Genomic DNA, 19,625 nt, shown 5'->3' with positions numbered 1-19,625 from the left:
TGTGCTGCCTTCCTGGGAGTCCCCCTGGGCACCCCAGCAGCCTGGGCACCTCAGCAGCCTGGGCACCTCAGCAGCCTGGGCACCTCAGCAGCCTGGGCACTCCTGCCACATTGGACAGACAGGGGAAAAAAATGGCAGAGCAGGAGTAGACCCCACAGAAGGCTTGTCCCTCCTGCAGCACCCCAGGCTGTGACACTGCATCGCTCCCCCTGCATCCTCCCCAGGCTGGCAGCCTGGCAGGGGCAGAGCCAGTGCTGGACCAGGCTGAGTCAGGACCCCCACTCAGCCACCTCCCTTCTCACCCCACACACAGGTCATGGATGGGTGTAACATCAGCCTGGAGTCCCAGTGACAGCTCCCACTGCTGTCCCTGCACTGAGCACAACAGTCACAGTCACAGTAGTGAGCGTTTGCCCACTGGCTGAGCTCCCAAACCCCACATAACCTCCAGACCCAGCTCAAGGAGACTCTGCCAAGGAACCACCTGCACCTTGGCATCTCATGTACGTGAGATATGACACCAGATCCCAGTCTGGCCCTACCTGGTCAGCAGGTTTTGGTAGCCACAAGCTGCCTGTGACCAACAGCAGCAACCTGTGACACAGAGCAGGGCATTTCATGGGACCTGTGAGTGGGACACTGGGGAAGGCACAGAAGGGGACGGCTGAGCTGGGCCATGGGACAGCACAAGGAACTGGAGCTGGACACGTGCCTCTGTGAAGCGGGAGACAAAAGGCCGAGACTCCCAGAGGCCCGAAGCTGCTGCGCTTGGTGCTGCCCATTCGTGGCACCAGCCGTTAACGTTTGCTCTGCCTGTAACTGGCACCGGGTGACGGGTGTGCTGTTCTGATAAGGGATCCCTCAACCGCCTTGGCAAACCGCCGCGCGCTGGGTGCCCACGTGGCACGGGCACCCTGTCGATCATTAACTGAGTGGCACAGGAAGAGCAGAGGGCTGGCGAGACACCCGCTGCGCTGCCACAGCCGAGCGACCAGAGCCGGGGGCTGCACGGCCCAGGGCCGGGGGACTGCGGGCAGCGCGTTCCATGAGCGTGGGGTCGGCATCCAGGGCCAGCCGCGGGCAGGGGGGCTCCACAGCACTGACAATGCTGCTTGCAGGACCCTGCGAGGGCTCTGCCACGCTCATCAGAGAGCAAACAGACAGCGAGAAGCCACAAGCCATCGCTCCCCGCGCCTAAAAATGAACTTGCTCAGGACGCAGGAAAAGGCTCTGTCTCTTTAAAGGCCGGCAGCCAGCCCCAGCGGCCGCACAAGTTAATGTAACCACGCAGAGGTGACTTTCAGCAAGTCTCACACAACAAGGGTTATTGCGGCTCAATCATTAACCCGCCGGAGACCCCCGGCCTTGCTGGAATGCGGCCGCGCTGCGCTGCCGGTGCCCTGCGGAGCAGGGAGCTCGGCACAAAGGTGAGTGCCCGGCTCCTCCACCATGGCTCCGGCTGCTTCCCAAGCTGCCTTTCTTACAGCGCTAAATGCAACCAGACCCCTCCCTCACGCTCCGTGCAGATGAAGGAAAGCTGAAGAAGACCCACTTCCATGCAGCAGCCGCCACTCGTGCCTCAGCTCCGGTCCCAGCTGTCCCTGGGCAGTGCTGGCAGTGCCCACGGTTCAGGTGCTGCTTCTCCAGGTGCTGCTGCTGCAGCAGCATCATCACAGCATGAGACAGGAGGCCTCAGTGGCACCTCGGCCTCTGCAGCCCACAGTCTGCCCCTGAAAGCCTTTCACACCCACAAAACCAACTAGGCTTTCCTCCCCGGGCTCCAGCAACACGTTTCACCAAATGGGGTGGGCAGAGGGATGGAGCAACATCTCCGTTCTCAGGATGGAAGGAGATACCCATGGTCCCAGAGGCACCCTGGGCTGACAAGCCCCGGAGCAGGGCTGAGGTCCCGCTGCCCCGCAGGACCCTCTCCAGCTGCCCACACAGCCAAGGCCACCCAGCTGTGCCAGGAGGCATTTCCTGCCCCCAAGCCTCACTGCCACAGTTGCCTGTATTAGGAGGATTAAACTCCCACATACATCTGAATGCAAATGCCCTCCGAAAGCACTCCAAGTGCAAATGCAGCTCTGCAAATCCCTGCAATGAGCAAACTGTCTCAGGCTCTTTAAGGAACAAACAGCCAAGAAAGGAGATTCAGTTCTCCTCTCTCCTGGGGGTGATTTACCCTATTCCTTGGGATGGTGCAGCTGGGGCAGCACTTGCTTTCCAGCACCTCCCCTCCTGCTTCCCCACCCTGGGCACCCCCCGCAGTGCCCGCAGGCTTGGTGCTGATCCACTTGTCAGGTCGGCTTGTTCCACCACTGCAAAGTCATGAAGCAACCTCTGCTACACCCTCAGGGAAAGGGCAACCTTTCTTTGCCCTACTCCACTTCCATTGACTTTGAGAACCCTCGAGTCTTTTTGAAACCAGTACAAAAGCCAAGGGGAAGTGCTGAAGTCCCCTTAGGCACAACCATATTTTCTTCTCTTGCGAAACCGAATCGCTGGCAGCCTGTCCCACACATACACTCATATGTGGACATCTGAGACAATGCAGACAAAGAATGCTGAGCAGAAGCACGACTGGATTTATTATTTGGTCTGTTATTGGAAAAGTATTTCTCCAAGGAAGCACTTCCTCAGAAGCAAGGTCTGAAACCTGCTCTGTGACGGGACTCAGTGGTTTGTCACATAAGGAAATCACTGACGAGCTTTTGGCGTAAGGATGAGAGCTAATTTTGTCCCTCCAGGAACAGGGAGAGGCTGAGGGAGTTTGAGCTGAGCCCTGTCCCCTGCCCAGCTCATGGTGAGGACCAGGCCCCCTGGCAGCCACATGCCAAGGGCAGCGAGGGGCTGCAGTGCCTGCTCCAGCAGCGCTGCCTCCTGCCTTAACCCCCCTGCAGCTAAAATGCATATGGAAAAAAAGCCCATCCATTGATAACAATGCGAGTATGCCCATGGAAAAGAACGCAGACTTCTGCCAACAACATCACGGTATGTGCTCTGACATCCTGCAACTGCACGAGGGTCTTTCAAAGAAGAGGCTCCCCTGCCCTGTGCACCAAGGAGCCGTTCCGAAACACAAATCACAAAGGCAAACGCACAAAGAGCTGGTGTTTAAGTCAGCCGGGATCAAACAGCCCCTGAAAGAAACGCCTCTCACCTTGGCAGCGCGCTCTGACAGATCAGTGCGAGGGCACAACGTGACACACTGTGCACACACGGCAAACCCATTCATTTCCATCAAAGACAAAGATCTTCAAAAGCGACCAGCGCCTGGAAACACGTGCCCACGGCGCCGAGAATGCGGAGTGCAGCCCCCCCGCCCCCGCGCAAAGGGCCCGATCCGAAGCCTCCCGACGTCAGCGCAGTTTTCCCACGAACTCACTGACTCGATCGAACGGCAAACCTGCGCTTTTCCAGCGCCGCTTAATTGTCAGTAATCACAGCTCAAGGAGGGGCCAGGAGCCCTGGGAAAACCTGTGCGGCCCGAACCCCGCAGGCGGCCCGTCCGCATCCCTGCCGGCAGCGCGGGGGTCGCCCAGGAGCCCGGCAGCCCCGCACGCCGTCCGCCGCAACGGCATGGGAATGGCTTCTGCCCCCCGCGCTGCTGTGACTCAGCCGGGAGTGACGGGATCCGGTCACAGCCCCACCATGTCGGGAAACGCGCATCAGCCCCGAGCTTCTCCTCCTCCTCCTCCTCCTCCTCCCCGGCAGCAGCCACAGCCACGGCCATCTCACCGCGGCACCGCGTCCGTGCGCCCGCAGAGACCCGGTGCGAGCAGCCGGTACCGCCCGACGGCCCCGGCCCGCGGCGGCAGCGGCTCCGCCAGGAGCGGGCCCGGGGGTGCCGCACGCCCCTGCCCCCGTCCGCGCCCCCTCCCCAACAGAAACACAGCTGCTGTCCGTACGCCACACACCCGCCCTCCCGCGAAACCGCGCGTTACCTTTGGCTGTGCCGTGCCCTGGGGCCGGGGGCGAACGGCCGAGTCTGGGCGAGCGGAGGAGGGGGGATGTGGGGGATTGGGGGGAATCGGGGAGGGGGGAGAGTGGCGGTGCCGCCGCTGCGGCCGTTGTCGGTTTGAGCGCGGCAGGTGCGGGGCTGCAGCGCCAAGCCCCGCCCGCCCCCGCAACCCGCCCCCCGGGGCGGCCCGGCCCGGCAGCTCCCACCCGCCGCCCCCGGGCAAGGGGCTGCCACCGCACCTGCGGGACCCGGCCCCATCCCGCCCCGGCCGTGCTCCGCCCCGCACAGCCGCCTCCCTCCCTCCCGCCGCTTCCACACCGGCAGCTGCAGCTTGGCTGCGGGCACGCTGGACCCAGGGCTGGTTGCCACAGGACCAGGACCCCGAACAGCTGCGACCTTCCCGCCGGGCTCAGCACCCGGCGGGGGAAAAGGGGGGTCCCTCGGAGAGTTTCCACCCTAAAGCCGAGCCCCAGGACGGTTTCTGTACGGAACCTCAGCTGGCCATCAAACCGAGCCGGTGGCAGGAGCAGAGCTGCGAGACACAGAGAGGCTGCGAGACATGGAGAGGCTGCTCCCGCGGGACTCCTTTCCCAAAAATCTCCCTCACGCTGCAGGGGATTTTCTTGCTCGGTAGTTACTGCTTCAACAGCATCCAGGGAGCAAGACCCTCCACACAGCACACACCCTTCTCACGACCCGATTGCTGGGTCCCAGACCTGTGTCATGGGTAATGTGACTAGCTGCAGACTATTTGCAAGAGAGGGGAGAATAAAACAGGGGAGAGGGTCAGGAACAGAGGGTCTTAGAGCTAAAAACAGTGCTTCAGGTGGAGAGCAAAACGGCTGGAGGTCAGGAAGCACCAGCCTGAGCATGGGAGAAGCGTGGAGGCAGAGCATGAGAGGGAACAGAAGAACACTGGGCAAAAGGCTTGTCAGCAAACCCAGAGCAGAGATCCAGCTCGAGGAGGGACAGGCAGTGCTGTGACTGGGTGTGGGGACAGGCAGAAACACAGCAGAGACCACAAAACCACTTTTCTTTTGAAATTACTGTCAGGGATTGGAGGGTTGCCCAAGCACCCTGACATGTGAGGATGAGGGGAAAAGGACAGTGTTATTTCTATTGTTTTCACAGGCTGAGAGGCTTTTGATGCACATCTCCTTCCTTCCTTCCCACCACCTCCCAACCGCCTCTGCTCCCCGCCGCAGCCCGAGACGCCGCGGCCTCTCCTCTGGAGGGAAGGGGCTCGCAGCAACAGAGGCCTCTCAATGAGGCTGTTGTTGACTTGAAAGTCTTCATACAGCTTTGTGTGAGGGAGCCTCTGGCCAGCCAGGGGCTGGGGGTAGGCAGGGGGGCCAAGGGCTCCTGCTGCTGGAGGGCAAGCAGCCCGTGCCACCCTCATGGCCAGCCCCAGGGAGCCGCGCTGGCGTAGAGCAGCAGAAGGTCGGTCCAAGGAGCTGCCAAGACAGCACCCCGGGGATAGAGGGAGGACAGTGTATTGCAGCCATATCGCTGGGAAAGGGGTAGAAAGCTGTGGCACAGCCCCACAGCACTGCTCCCAGCATGGGGAGCACAGCTGGGAAAGGGCAGAGCTCACAGCCCTGTGCGCTGCCACGGGCTCACGGGGGCTCGCCTGGCACTGCGGCAGCTCAGAGCCCAGCACCGGCTCCCGGGCAGCCCAGCAGCACGGTGACGGCCAGTGGAAAAAAGCATTTGGCTCAGAGGATGATTTCAAGCATTTTCCACTCATTTCCTCCTGCAAAGCGGGAACGGAGAGGGTGTGGGGGCAGAGGCAGGAAATCTCCCGGAGACGGCTATAAACAGGCGGCAGAGAGGGCAGGACCGAAGTGTGCAGTGGCAGCCGGGCCCCGCGGGCACACGTTTACCCCCCTCGTACCGGGAAAGCTGGGGCGGGCGCTGGGAGGAGCAGAACTCAGTCCCACCGCACGCTCCCCCCAGCCCCCATGAATGGGCCGCATTCATGCCCGGAGATATTAATAGCTGCCAGCGCAGTGCCGGGACTGGCGCGGCGCCCGCGGGCCCCCGCAGGGCACCCAGCAAAGGGTTAACGCTGCCTGCGGCCCGCCCGCTGCCGAGGGACTGGGACCCGGAGCGCTGCAGGGGAGCTGCAGAGCACAGGGAAGGGGACGGGGCAGCCCGGAGCCGGCTGCGCTCCCGGGCCGCGCAGGGAGGAAGCGTGGCCGCGGCCAGAGCACGTCCCGGGGGGCTGGAGGAGCCCTGCCCAGGGGAGAGCGGCTGTTCGGGGCGTCGCTGAGAAAGAGGAGGAAAAGAAGCCAACGAAAGCCCTTTGGGGCTGGCTGGAGACTGGGAAAAAATGTCAGGAAGGGTGACCAGGCTGGGGAGCTGCCTCCTCCGCTTTTCTCCTCCCAGCAGGGAGGGTGGGAAGACCCAAACCGGGGAAAGCTTCGGTAACGGGCTCTAAAGGAATAACATTTGAGGGGACCATAAATGGGGGGTCAGAGGAGCTGCAGGCAGCCCAGCGCTGGCCGGGTGCACGGGGCTGAGCCAGGGGACTCCATGTGGGACTCTGACCCCACGGATCAAGGGCAGTGTGTAGACACAGCCCGGCCCGAGACACAGACGTGCGGGCAGCGTCAGTTCGGGTGCTGCAGCCTGAGTCCCGCTGCCCGTGCAGCCCCCGCGCCTGCCAGCGCCCAAAGCCCTGCCCACCCGGACAGGCTCCGGCAGCAGAACGGGCCGTGCCACACGGCAGCCGCAGAGGCTCGTTCTGGGGACAGACGGCAGCGGCGCAGCCCCCGCGGGCGTGCGCACGGACACGCGCGGCTCATCCCACACACGCGGGGACGACAGGACGCGCACAGCCCCCTCCCCGCCGCCTCGGCCACCGCCGGCCCGCAGAGTCCGGGGGGTCCCGGGCCCCGTCCCGGGGCAGCAGCAGTTTGGGCTACAGCGTCCCGAGCCCCCGCGCGCCCCCGCGGCACTACCCCCACGGGACCCTCCCCACGGACACCCCCCGGGACCTCCGGCGGCGGCGCGGGAAGGGCGCCCCCTGCTGGCCCCGCGCCCCAGAGGCAGCAGCCGAGCCGCCGCGGCTGCGCTCGGGGCAAGGTGCCGGGAGCCCACGCGAGAGACGCGCCTCTGCCCCATTTGCTCCCCCCCCGCGAAACAAAACCCACGACACCTCCCCCAGCATCCCCGGCGGGCCCTGACCTGCTTCTCTTTCTCCAGCAAACAAAATAAACAGCAAAACAAACAAACAAACAAACAAGTGACCGTTTTCTTTCAGGTGTGTAAATAAAAACCGAGCCCAGAAAGGAACAAGGCGGAAGGGAGCGTCCCGGGGTCAGCTCACCCACAGCCCCGTGCCCGCGGCAAATGTTACTCACGTTCCCTGTTTTCCCACGGCCGCAGAGTGGGAACAGCAGGAGCCTGAGACATTGTCACACGAACCAGCTTCATCCAGGTCTGACCCCACACCTGAGCACCTGCCCCTCTCCCACCTCGCAGTGCCCATTTGTCCCGCTCTCCAGCTGCATGCTGCAGAGCGCCTGTTTGCTTTGCTCAGACCTCAGCTGTAGAAGCAGCCCCTGCCCCGCTGCCACCGCAGCCCTTCAGCCCACCTGGTCCCCAGCAAAGCCCCCCGTGAGCCCCAGGCCCAGCAGAGAATCCCCAACACCCCTGCAAACGCCCAACACACCCTCTGCGGCACACGGAACCTGGCAACCACTGTCACTCCGACCACCTGGCCCCCAGCTCACGGCACAGCATCGCCTGCAGGCAGGTCACGCTGGGCGTCAGGCAGCCCTGAGGGAGAAGGGGAGGCACAGCCCCACAGCCATCCCTGGCCCCTCACAGAACAGCTCCTGGGCCACTGGGATGCTCCAGCGCTGGGCTCGGCCCAGGGCCTCAGCACCAACAGGAAGCGAGTGAGAGGAGGAGGATGGCTTCAATATCTCTGTTTATGAGACGAAAATCAGGGGAAAGGAGTGAACTGGCACACACAAAGCAGCAGCTGGAGCCTGTGTCGCCAGCTGCATCAGTACAGCAGGCAGGATTTCACCAATACTGAATTCCCCAGCTTCCAGGGGAGGAGGGCAAGAGGGAGGAAAAGAGAAACTCAGAGACATATGCACAACAGCATCATTCATGGGAGCTCATTTTGTGCAACAAGGGTCCTGTGTCTGGCCCAGAGCTCCAGGCAATTAAAACAGCAGCCAGGATCTCAGAGAAACAGGAGGAATTTATCTGAGGAATCTGGATTATGTGGCCACTGCTGAACCAGAGCAAAAAGCCCCCAGCTCCTGGAAGGTAAACACGTTGGTGAGCAATGAGAAGCAGCAACCAGCTCAGTTACCCCAACTGTTCCTGCTTCACCCACCCGCGCCAGAGCCTCCTCCAGTTACATCAGGGGGAGGTGTTACAGCTGCTGTTACAGCTCCCTACAAACAGAAGCAGGTCCCCCAGTCCAGACAAGGGCTTTGCTCTAGCAGACAGATGCAAGAGCAGCCTGGCAGAGGAGATGGCACTGTGTTTCTGTCAGTTCTCGATGTGTTTTCTCATTGTGACTTCAAGGAAGCAACCACACTCAACACTTCCCTCTTCAGCCTATTGGTCCCACGCAAACTACCCAGAGGATGCACATATAAATGTACTTTCTTGCCCACAATTTCCTTCCAGCCCATCTCGATCACTTCTCGCTGCCATGGGAAAAACGTGGTGCTGTCCTGGGCAGGAGGCAGCCGAAGGCTCCTGGTCTCTTCTCACCCTGCACTGCCACAGTGCTGCAGCCCTCACGCCAGGGAAAACCCTCTCCTGAGCCAAGGCTCTTCCTTCCCGGCCCTCAAAGAGAATCACCCGAGGTGTGACAGGATCCTGCTGTTCAGATGGGGGTTATCTGCATTTTGCTAGCTCCAGGAAACAGAAAATCTTCCAGACCTTGAAATTAAAGTCCCAGAAGGACAGAGGAGATGGGCTGGGGGAAGGGGATCAGCAGCAGGCGCCAGCTTGTAGTTAAGAGAAATGTTTACAGGCAGAAGGGAAACAAGGACAAGAAAAGGCCTCATGTTGTGGGCTGGAGAGGCCTCCAACAAATAGTTTCCCCGCAATCATTTATTGGAACACCCAAAGTGTTGCCATGTGGGGGTTCCCTTTTGTTGAACATATATTCTCTTATGTCCCGTTCTCAGCTCATCTCAGGAGCCAGCCACGGTGGCATGAGTTGTCTCTCTGTGGAAGCCAGGTGGAAAGGGAATTTGCTCAGGCTCTCTGCATTTGCCCCTCAATAGCAAAAAGGTGACACGAGAACAACCCAAAAGTTTAAGATTGCAGCAGGCCAAGAGACTAGCAGGAGTGCTGTGCACACTGCATCACTGCCACGGCGCTTCCCGCAGTCACCCAAGGGTGCCACTGCAGAAGCAGCTCCCAGCATCTGCACTGGAGCCCTTGCCCTGCAAGCAGCTCCCAGCATCTGCACTGGAGCCCCTGCCCTGCAAGCAGCTCCCAGCATCTGCACTGGAGCCCCTGCCCTGCAGCCATAGTCCCTGGGGCAGCATCAGCACGGCTCCGGGACAGACCTGAAGGTGGCTTGGGACAGAAGCTGGTGCTCCGGTGTCATTCACCAGCCGAGCCTGAGACTGACCCTGTGGTGGAAAGGGGAGAGGAAGGAACAACACAGGGTCCCTCTCATCACGTCACACTGAAACCATTGATCATCACATTCAGTTCATTCCAACCTCTTCAACCACAATCCATGACTACCTTTTCCACCGCACAACAGGCAGCCATGTCTCAGGGAGCTCAGGAGTCCCTAGAAATGGGTCCCTGACACCACATACAGCATCCCAGCATCCCTCCCACTCCCCAGAAACAGGTCCCTGACACCACAGCCAGCATCCCACCCTTGCATGGATACTGTAGCCCCAGCACTGCCCTGGTGCCAAGGTGGTGCAAGTCCCAGCATGGCTACACAGCCTCATGGTGACCACCCTGCCAGCCCTCCAGTCTCTCTCCCTTTCAACCTGGTCAGGCAATAACAGAAAAACAGATCCAAATCCCTGCCTTCTCTCCCCAAAACCCAGAGCTGTGAACATGCAGGCACACGCCAGGCGAGGCTCAGGCCAGACTTGTGCTACAAACCCCCAGAACCAGCCTAAGAGATTTTCGTGTAAAGAGAGAACAACTCAGCTGTGACAACGTATCAACAACAGCTAAATTTAGCAGGTTATTTTTGGAGATCCAGATGCTGGGTAAATACAACCTTATTATTTCATGCAGGGGCAAAAGTTCAGCAGAGGCCCTCATGCTTCGTTTTCTCTATCATTCCGCCACATCCAGCGCAGCAGCCACGTTTGCAGCACTGTGCTACCACCACTGCCCAGCCGTGCTGACGGCAGCCGCCAGCTCTGTCCCGTCCCATGGCAGGGAGAGGATGCTGGTGCTTAAGGACAGGCAGGCGTGCTCTGTCCCTGCCTCGGGAGAGGCCTGCTGCTGCCCCTGTCCCTGCCTCTGCTGCTGCTGCTCCTTCTGCCCCTGCTGCTGCTGCTGCCCGCAGGAGTTTATTTGGAGGACACAGGTTTGGCGAACACGGCCGGTGTGTGAGCCTTTCCTCTGCTTTGTGCAGAACAATACATGGGAAGCAAATGTCAGAGAGGAAGCAGAGGGCTGGGAAGTCCATGGAAACGCGGTCCCAGCTGGGACTGCTCCAGTAGAACAGGACAGGATGGTGGGGCCATGCCGTCAGCACCGTGTCCCACAGCCTGGGGCTGCCCGTCCCAGGGGGAGGCTGATCCCCGCCTCCTCCCACTGAAACGTGTCCTCCAAGAACAGAGACGAGATCCAAGTTGTTTCCCCTGTTCCTGCTGGGAGGGCTGAGCACGGTGGACCCGGCAGTGCTGAGGGTGGTGGGCAGCAGCAGAGCGGTGCAGCCGGAGTGCAGGGCAGGGGCTGCTCGCAGGCAGGGACAGGGCCTGGATGTCTGGGTGTTTCCTTAAGTGACTCATCTACCAGAGCATCTTCTGAGGATGGTCAGCTAAAAGGACAGCAGGTGACTGCCCTGGCCTCAGAGCTTTAAAAAGCCCAGCAGAGGATATAACTGATGGCAGGCTTGCCGCAAGCCCAGCATGATCCCCATGGGAGGGAGAGCCTCAGCCATGCTCCACTGGGCTCCACGCTGCAGGCTCCAGGCTGCTGCAGACTGCCATGGATGTGATCTGTAGGCGCCTTCCCTGCTCTTGGCCTGCACAGGGCTCTTTAACCCTTTTTGACAAGCTCTTGATATTCATGCTGTCAATCTCTCCCATGAAAGGGCAAGAGAGACCACCCAGGATTACCTCTGGAGCTCCCTTCACAAAGCTCCTTTTGTGGCCCAGAGCCTTCCTGGGCTCTTGTGCCAGCCAAGCTCAGTGCTCACCTAACCCTTACATGGATGACAAACAAGAGGCTGGAGCACTGCCCCCAGTTATGGGAACTGCTCAGAGATCCCTGGGCTCGTCTCACAGGCTCCCTGCAGGGCAGCATCTCCCATTCCCCAGCGCCAGAGGCTGCACTGCCAGCATGGGTAGCCCTGCTTGTCCCCGAGAGCCGGCCTCGGTGGGACCTGTTCTGGGCCCTGTGCAGAGGAGAGCTCCAGGGTCCCTCTGCTTCCAGAGCTCCTGACAGCTTGAGACCACAGGCTGACTGAAGGACTGGGCAAGGTTTACTTCTGGAGGTGTCTCTGAGCAAAGTGCCTCTGTTAGACCAACTGCTAAAAGGATGCATTGCAGCACCTCTGCCCATCCTGCCTTTGAGCTGGGCCGGGCTTGGCAGTGGGGCTGTTTCTCCAAGGTGGGACACAAGGACAAAGCCAGATGCAGAGCACTCCTTGGCAGCTGGCAGAGCAGCAGCTGGGCTGGCAGTGCCCTTGCAGATAAGTTTGGCAGTGGGACCCTGAAGTTCTTAAAATGAGTGGCTGTCTCTGTCCTGTCGGGGAGCCCACGAGCCGTCCCCAGCCCCGCAGGCGCACACCTTCTCCACCTCCCACAGACCACTGCCAGCCTCCAGCTTCCCCAGCACACAGGAGCCCCCATGGTGGGGTGGTCCTGATCCCCAACCTACCCCCTACCTTTGCAGAGGGACATTTAGTGCTGATGCAGCCCATGGACACAGTGACCACAGATCAGCCAGAGCTGCACCACAAGCCCCTCCCGCCAGGCTGCCGGTGGTGAGACATCTCAGTCACACAGGGCTGGCACTGCCTCGCACCAAGTGCTTTTGCTGCCCCTTTGAAGAACAACAGTTTGGGGGAAAAAAACATAGTGCTGGCAGAAAAGACACCCAGCAAGGGGATAGTCCTGCTCTTGTAACCCTTGCCCACCCTACAGTGCTGGCATTCCTGCCCCGAAAAACATTATCACACCTTACCTGCATCTTTTCTATCTTCTAGCAACGTGAAACACTGTGAGAAGAAAGAAAAAAGAACAGAAATCATTTCATTGTCTTGTTGATTTTCACACTTATGGACTTCTACACTTGTACTTGGGCTTAGTTCACACTCCAGCCTCCTCTCTGCCAGGACTGGAGATGGGGTCAGTGGTGCCTGGTCCGGCTCTGAGGACAAGCAAAGCTCTAGAAAAGGCTTGTCCCAAGGGCATCAGCCACACTGGCTTTAAAACATCAGGGCCAAACATGTCCCCATCTCAGTGGCATTAACTGCTCTGGGAGCAGAGTGTATGTCTGCAGACACAGGGAGTCAACAGCAAAGGAAAGGAGAAAACAGAAAGAGGAGCTGAAAGCAGTCCAGGCCCTGGTTCCCTGAGCCTCCCCACGGGCACAGCACGCGGGGCGGGAAAGGGGCCACCAGCACCACACACAGGGGCTGCGATTGTCTGGGGTTCGACTTCCCAGGGACAAAGCCAAGGGAGACGGGATTTACAGCTGCTGGAGCCTCATCAGCACAGGGCAACTGGCCCAGAGCTGGGGCAGCAGGAGGGGCAGGTCCTGGCACTACCCAGGCTCCCCCCCAGTCCCGCCCGAGGCCCTGTGCAGCAGCTGCAGCCCCCCACACAGGGTGGCCGCATGGCTGCAGGAATGCAGCGCTGCAGAGCAGCCTTTCCCACGGCCACCTGGGATCCCTCTTCCTGCCGGGGATCGCTGGGGGCAGATGGGCTTAACCATCTCCCCACTGACAGCCTCCTGCAGCAGTGGCTGCTGAGAGGTGCCCATGGCAGGGCTGGGGTTACCGCTGCCAACCCACAGCATGCCAGGGCTGCAGCAGGGAACTCAGCAGCCTCCTCCGGCTCCTTTGGCATTGCTGAAGCACAGGGAGCGTGGAGACAACTGGAGAGCACCAGAGATGAAAATGTTTGTACAGGGAGACGATGGCTGGGCCCTGTCACAGCTGCTCCCACAAGCTCTAGAGACATCAGCCGTTCCACTGGCACACACGGCTGGTGCCCACGGAGCGGGGCAAGGTCCGGCACTGACGAGCTGGGGCTGGTCTCCCAGGACATAGCAGGGCAGGGAAGGCTGGTCCATGTGCCAAGGCAGCTTTAGGAAGCCTCCTCTCCCCTGTCATCGTGTCCTGGCCCTTCTTTTTCCCACAAAATCTTCCACCAGCCACAGCTCCACGTCATTTAACCTCAAAAGCTTTAATCCCCCAGAAAGAGCCCTGCACATTTCTCCCTCCTTGGGAAATTCCTCCACTGTTCATGGCAAGTAGCTGAGCAACACTGCCATGGGGAGGGACATGGGAGACCAGGCTGAAGCAGAAGCCTCAGCCCCACACAAGGCCATCGGTGCCCACCAAAGGAAAGCAAGAGGGTGGTGGCCTTCGTCTCATGGGTCTTCCCCCAAAGCTGCTCCCTGGCAGCCCCTCTCATGAAGCCTTGCACTCCCCAGGTACTTGTGGGACCCAGGTGGGGATCAGGCAGGTCTGTTTGCTGCTGGGAAGTGAGGTGGAAATACTGGAACAGCAGACTACCAATAAGAGAGACAGAAATGACATGTCTGCCAAAACACCCCGTGCTGCTGCAAGCAGAGTGTCTAGAAACTTCAACCCAGTGAAGGGAGCTCTGCAAAGAGCATAAGCACTCCTGAACCTGGGAGGGAAGCAGCTCTAACACACACCATGGGGACCCTTATTGCCATTCTGGGGCTTTGCAGGGCCAAATTCAACACGAGCCTCATGGGCTGAGCTAAATGAGCAAGCACAAAATGCAGAAACCTGCTTTTGGCCCTTGTCTCTGAGCATGGGGAAGGTCTCGTTCAGGCAAAGTCCCCCATCCTTCCTTGTGGGCCCTTCTCCGAGGGAAGCACCACTCTGCTTACATGTGTAGAAGCAGGTTCCTTCCCCATGGCAGGCAGCTGGAGGTGGTGAGCCGAGGCACTTGCACCCCTGCCCTTCCCTCTGAGCTGTACCTGTCCTGGGGGGATCCAGGGGCTGGTCCCTGGTTCCCTGGCACTGTGAGCACAATGGCAATGATGACATGCAGCTGTCAGGGAGCAGGAGGGTTAACAGGACTCGCTAAGCTCTCTGGAGACAGCAGGGACAAGACAGCTACTAATATTATTAATGAATTTCACAAATGTCATTTTTAGGCTCAACTATTTTAAGCTTTGCACTGAAAGCCCCGGGGAACAGTGTGCATTCCACAGCCATTTCAGCACGGCAGAGCCACTCGCTTGACACAGCCGGTGTGCAGCACCCACTGGAAAGGGATTTCACTACTCTTCCCAATCTGAAGCTCCTAAAATCCATACTAACCATACCTCCAAACCTGCCACGCACACCTACCAGCACACTGCGATACAACAAACCCTGCACAGCAGAGGGCAGCTAGAGAGGGAGAGGTGCACATTATTAAGGCGGCAGATGAGGAATTAAACCCAAATGAAAAATACCAGATGCCACGAGAACCACTGCTGCAGGAAATTAAAAACCTGGGGCCTCCCGTCTCCCTGCTCCTTTGTCATCCTGCTACAGCCCCATCCCTCCGGGTGGGCAAAGCCAAACGTGGCCCCGCTGTGTGCCAGGAGCGGCCCCAGCCTCCAGGCAAGACCCAGTTCTCAGGGATGTCCCCGGTTCTCAGGGGTGTCCTCAGTTTGTGGGGCAGCCCCATCCATGCTCTCAAGGGGCGCAGCACCCTGCTGCCCTCAGGGCCGCTGGCCCTGGGCTGTCAGCTCCATTGCTGTCAGGCAGCGAGCACAGGGCACGCTGACCAGCGCAGGGCACGCTGACCAACATGTCCACATGCAGCCCATCCAAAATTTACCCTTTCATGCAGCCCATCCATTTAACCTCTCACGTGTAGGTGGGGTGTGAGCATGCCACCCCCGGAGCAGAGGCCAGGCGCCGTGCACAGCCTCAGCCCCACCGACGCCTCCCCCACTGGCCCTTCCGGCAGCTTCTCCTCAGACGAGGAGGGTGTCAAGAGACAAGCACCGTTTAAACAGCCGGCTCCTTACCTTGGCTCGTTTGAAGCAAGCCCAGAAAAAATCCAGCAGTGGCATGGTGGAGGGCGGGCACAGGGCCCCCTAATCGGCGGCACTGCCGGGGAGGGCCCCCCGCAGTACCCCCATGGCTGCTGCACAGCACGGGACGGGGCAGAGCGGGCGGCGGGAGCTCGGCACAGGGAGCTCCGCAGGCAGGGAGGCAGGCAGGGAGGCAGGCAGGCAGGGAGGCAGGCAGGGAGGGAGGAGGCAGGGAGGGCGGAGGCGGGCCGGCGATTCAAACCCTGCACCGTTATTCAGTTGGTTGTGAACAGGCTTGCACGGAGACTGAAATTCCCTCAAGATTGCGAGTTTTAAACAGCTCCAGGCTTCGCTTCCTGCCCCAGCAGCGCTCCTGCTCCCAGGCAGAGGGAAGGAGCGAGGGAAAAGGAACACCCTCCGAGACGAAGAAATGGGATTTTCGCTGTCAAAGGCACATGTAGGACGTTGGAAACCCAAACCCCAGATGGTTTAGGTTTTCACTCCAGCCCCTGCTCCAGCTCACCAGTAGCGGTCACAGATGCACTCGAGAGGGCTCCCAATGCCGTCCCCTCCGAGGGACGAGCCGTACCCGTGTGGTCACGTTGTCCCTGGATGGCCCCGCTGCAGCCCACGGCCTCTGCACACACCGCTGCAGTCAGGCTCACCACAGGCACACCGCTGCAGCCAGGCTCACCTCAGGCACACCGCTGCAGCCAGGGTCACCGCAGGCACACCGCTGCAGCCAGGGTCACCGCAGGCACATCGCTGCAGCCAGGGTCACCGCAGGCACATCGCTGCAGCCAGGGTCACCGCAGGCACACCGCTGCAGCCGGGCTCAATGCAGGCACACCGCTGCAGCCGGGCTCAATGCAGGCACACCGCTGCAGCCAGGGTCACCGCAGGCACACCGCTGCAGCCAGGGTCACTGCAGGCACACCGCTGCAGCCAGGGTCACTGCAGGCACACCGCTGCAGCCAGGGTCACCGCAGGCACACTGCTGCAGCCAGGCTCACCGCAGGCACACTGCTGCAGCCAGGCTCACCGCAGGCACACCACTGCAGCCGGGCTCACTGCAGGCACACCACTGCAGCCAGGCTCACCTCAGGCACACCGCTGCAGCCAGGCTCACCGCAGGCACACCACTGCAGCCGGGCTCACTGCAGGCACACCACTGCAGCCAGGGTCACCGTAGGCACACCGCTGCAGCCAGGCTCACCGCAGGCACACCACTGCAGCCGGGCTCACTGCAGGCACACCACTGCAGCCAGGGTCACCTCAGGCACACCGCTGCAGCCAGGCTCACCGCAGGCACACCACTGCAGCCGGGCTCACTGCAGGCACACCACTGCAGCCAGGGTCACCGTAGGCACACCGCTGCAGCCAGGGCCGCAGGCACCTGCGGCAAGCCTGCAGGTGGGACCCCAGCACGGACAAAAACAGCAGGAAATCCACCACACAGGCATCAGCTGAGGCCTGGCCATTCCCTCTGATTCTATTCACAGCTCCTTCCTTCCACAAACACTGGAGAGAGCTTTGTATTTGTTCACAAGAAGGACCATTTGAAAAGTGAATGCCACAAACTTGTGCACACCAGCTGGTGCAGAGGCCCCAGGTGAGGAGTCTTCCTGCAGGCACATAAGAACCCTCCCCAGCTGGTGATTTACAAGGTTATTTCAGAACAAGCACCAGCTTACTGCCAAACCTCAGTGCTGGCAGCTGGGGACACAGCGTTGGGCCCCCAGAAGCACCAGCACTGCAGCAGAACACTCCTGCCTGACCTGGGGCCTCCACTGCTGCTCCCGCCTGTCACAGCCCCCTTCAGATTGCCTGGCTTTGTGCACAAGGGACCCCAAGATGCTGGAAGACAGGAAGACATCAGGGACAGAAATAGAGTGAGCACAGTACCAGCAGGCCATGGCTGGCAGGACCCAGGTCAGTGGCAGTGCAAGCACAGGATGTGCCATGGTGTGTGGCAGCTCCTGGCCATGGCCACCACAAGTGCTGAGCCAAAGGGGCCTGCTTAGATCCCAAATCACAGTTCCAGCAACATCGGGGCCAGCCTCACTGCTGCCCTCCATGGTGAAGCAGACAGCAGTTCCAGCTCCTGGGAAGCAGCAGCAAGGAGACAATGCAGGGACAGGAGCACAGGACACCATGACACAGCAGAGCTGGAAAAGCTGCACCCACCTGGAGAACACAGCACCGGGTACCCAAAGCAGCCCACAAACCCAAGCTGCTCCCAGCCCCCCATATCCTCAGCAGTACTGGCGTGGCCCAGTGGTACTGACACAGCCCCAGCACCAGCACAGCCCTGGCAATACTGACACAGCCCCAGTGGTACTGACACAGCCCCAGCACCAGCACAGCCCTGGCAATACTGACACAGCCCCAGTGGTACTGACACAGCCCCAGCACCAGCACAACCCCGGCAATACTGACACAGCCCCAGTGGTACTGACACGGCACCAGCACAGCCCTGGCAATACTGACACAGCCCCAGCACCAGCACAGCCCTGGCAATACTGACACAGCCCCAGTGGTACTGACACAGCCCCAGCACCAGCACAGCCCTGGCAATACTGACACAGCCCCGGCACCAGCACAGCCCTGGCAATACTGACACAGCCCCAGTGGTACTGACACAGCCCCAGCACCAGCACAACCCCGGCAATACTGACACAGCCCCAGTGGTACTGACACGGCACCAGCACAGCCCTGGCAATACTGACACAGCCCCAGCACCAGCACAGCCCTGGCAATACTGACACAGCCCCAGTGGTACTGACACGGCACCAGCACAGCCCTGGCAATACTGACACAGCCCCAGCACCAGCACAGCCCTGGCAATACTGACACAGCCCCAGTGGTACTGACACAGCCCCAGCACCAGTACAGCCCTGGCAATACTGACACAGCCCCAGCACCAGCACAGCCCTGGCAATACTGACACAGCCCCAGTGGTACTGACACAGCCCCAGCACCAGCACAGCCCTGGCAATACTGACACAGCCCCAGCACCAGCACAGCCCTGGCAGTACTGACACAGCCCCAGTGGTACTGACATAGCCCCAGCACCAGCACAATCCCGGCAATACTGACACAGCCCCAGCACCAGCACAGCCCTGGCAGTACTGACACAGTCCTGGCAGTACCGGCACACCCCTGGCAGCAGCAGGCAGGCGGCATCAGTCCCAGGCTGGCTCCAGCTGCCCCCTTCCATCTCTCCCTCGCTCATTCCTCAGCAGCATTTTGGCAGAGCTCCCAGGCCTGGCACGGCTGCAGCTCCTCTGCCTGTGTCCCCTGCAGTCCTTGGCCAGTGCAGTGGGGCTGGGGGCACTGAGGCATAGTGGAAGCTTTGGGCATCAGCCTCTTTTCTCCTCCTTTAAATGCCTGGGGCTGGGAAGAGTCTCACCTCTACAAGATGCTTGCCTGGGGTCACGTTACCCACAGCAGACTGGAGAGTGAAGTTAAAAACAGCTGCTGCTGCCTGTGAGCCAGCCACCCTCACTGCTGTCTCAAGGGCCACAGGTTTCATTCTAAGGACTTTCACATGCTGCCCCGTGGTCGATGAAGGCAGCTGGGATGAGTGCCCACTTCCAGACATCACCAGCCAGCTCCCTGGGTACTGCTGACACAGCGCTGCAGTGCCCGGTGCCACGGCAGCAGGGAGCGGGCAGGGGCACAGGCTGGCGGGTACCAGCACTCGGGCCCTCGGCACAGTTTCAGTGTGGGAGACACGTTCCTGCCCTTCAGTCTCTGCCAGGGTGGGGGCTGAAGGCAGCTCTCAGAGTGTGACCCTGCAGGGACTGTGGCACTGCCGGGCTCTGCCCCGCTGGGCTCCTCTCCCCGGCTGAGGCTCACGGTGCTGCTGGGGGAGGACAGTGCCTGCCCGTCCTGGCTGGCACAGGCACCTCAGGCACCGAACAGCCACCTGTGCCGTAGCCATGGCCTGGTGGCACCCACGGCTCTGCCCTGCCAGGCCCAGGGAAAGCCTCATGGAAAGAGGGGCAGCCCCGCAGCTCTAACCCTAACCAGCCCACCAGAGACACAACCCTGCCCACTCTGGCTGTATTGTCCTTCTCCTGCTTCCTCCCAGAGCAAAACATCCCAGGTCAACGCAAAGAGAAGAGAGTCATCTCCTTCCCAGGGCCTGGGAGACAAACCAGAGGCTTCTGCATACTTGTGCAGCTTCTTCCTTCCTATCCAGTCATCCTAAAAACATCCAAGTAATTTTACA

General features: G+C 60.5%; 1 protein-coding gene across 2 annotated transcripts in view; it reads right to left on the bottom strand.

The window, feature by feature from the left end:
- STARD8 (StAR related lipid transfer domain containing 8) overlaps positions 1-19,625 on the bottom strand; it is a 62,152-nt gene that overhangs the window by 35,000 nt on the left and 7,527 nt on the right. Inside the window, exon 3 of one of the 2 annotated variants that reach the window (XM_062006294.1) lies at positions 12,341-12,374. In XM_062006294.1, the coding sequence (XP_061862278.1) occupies positions 12,341-12,374 (34 nt within the window). Of the gene's footprint in view, positions 1-3,947; positions 4,142-12,340; positions 12,375-19,625 lie in introns of those variants that run through there. The other variant, XM_062006298.1, reaches the window with a different exon arrangement.

The sequence above is a fragment of the Colius striatus genome, chromosome 13 (assembly GCF_028858725.1).
Source record: "Colius striatus isolate bColStr4 chromosome 13, bColStr4.1.hap1, whole genome shotgun sequence".
Classification (NCBI taxonomy): domain Eukaryota; kingdom Metazoa; phylum Chordata; class Aves; order Coliiformes; family Coliidae; genus Colius; species Colius striatus.
This window is presented reverse-complemented; position numbering and strand designations above follow the sequence as displayed.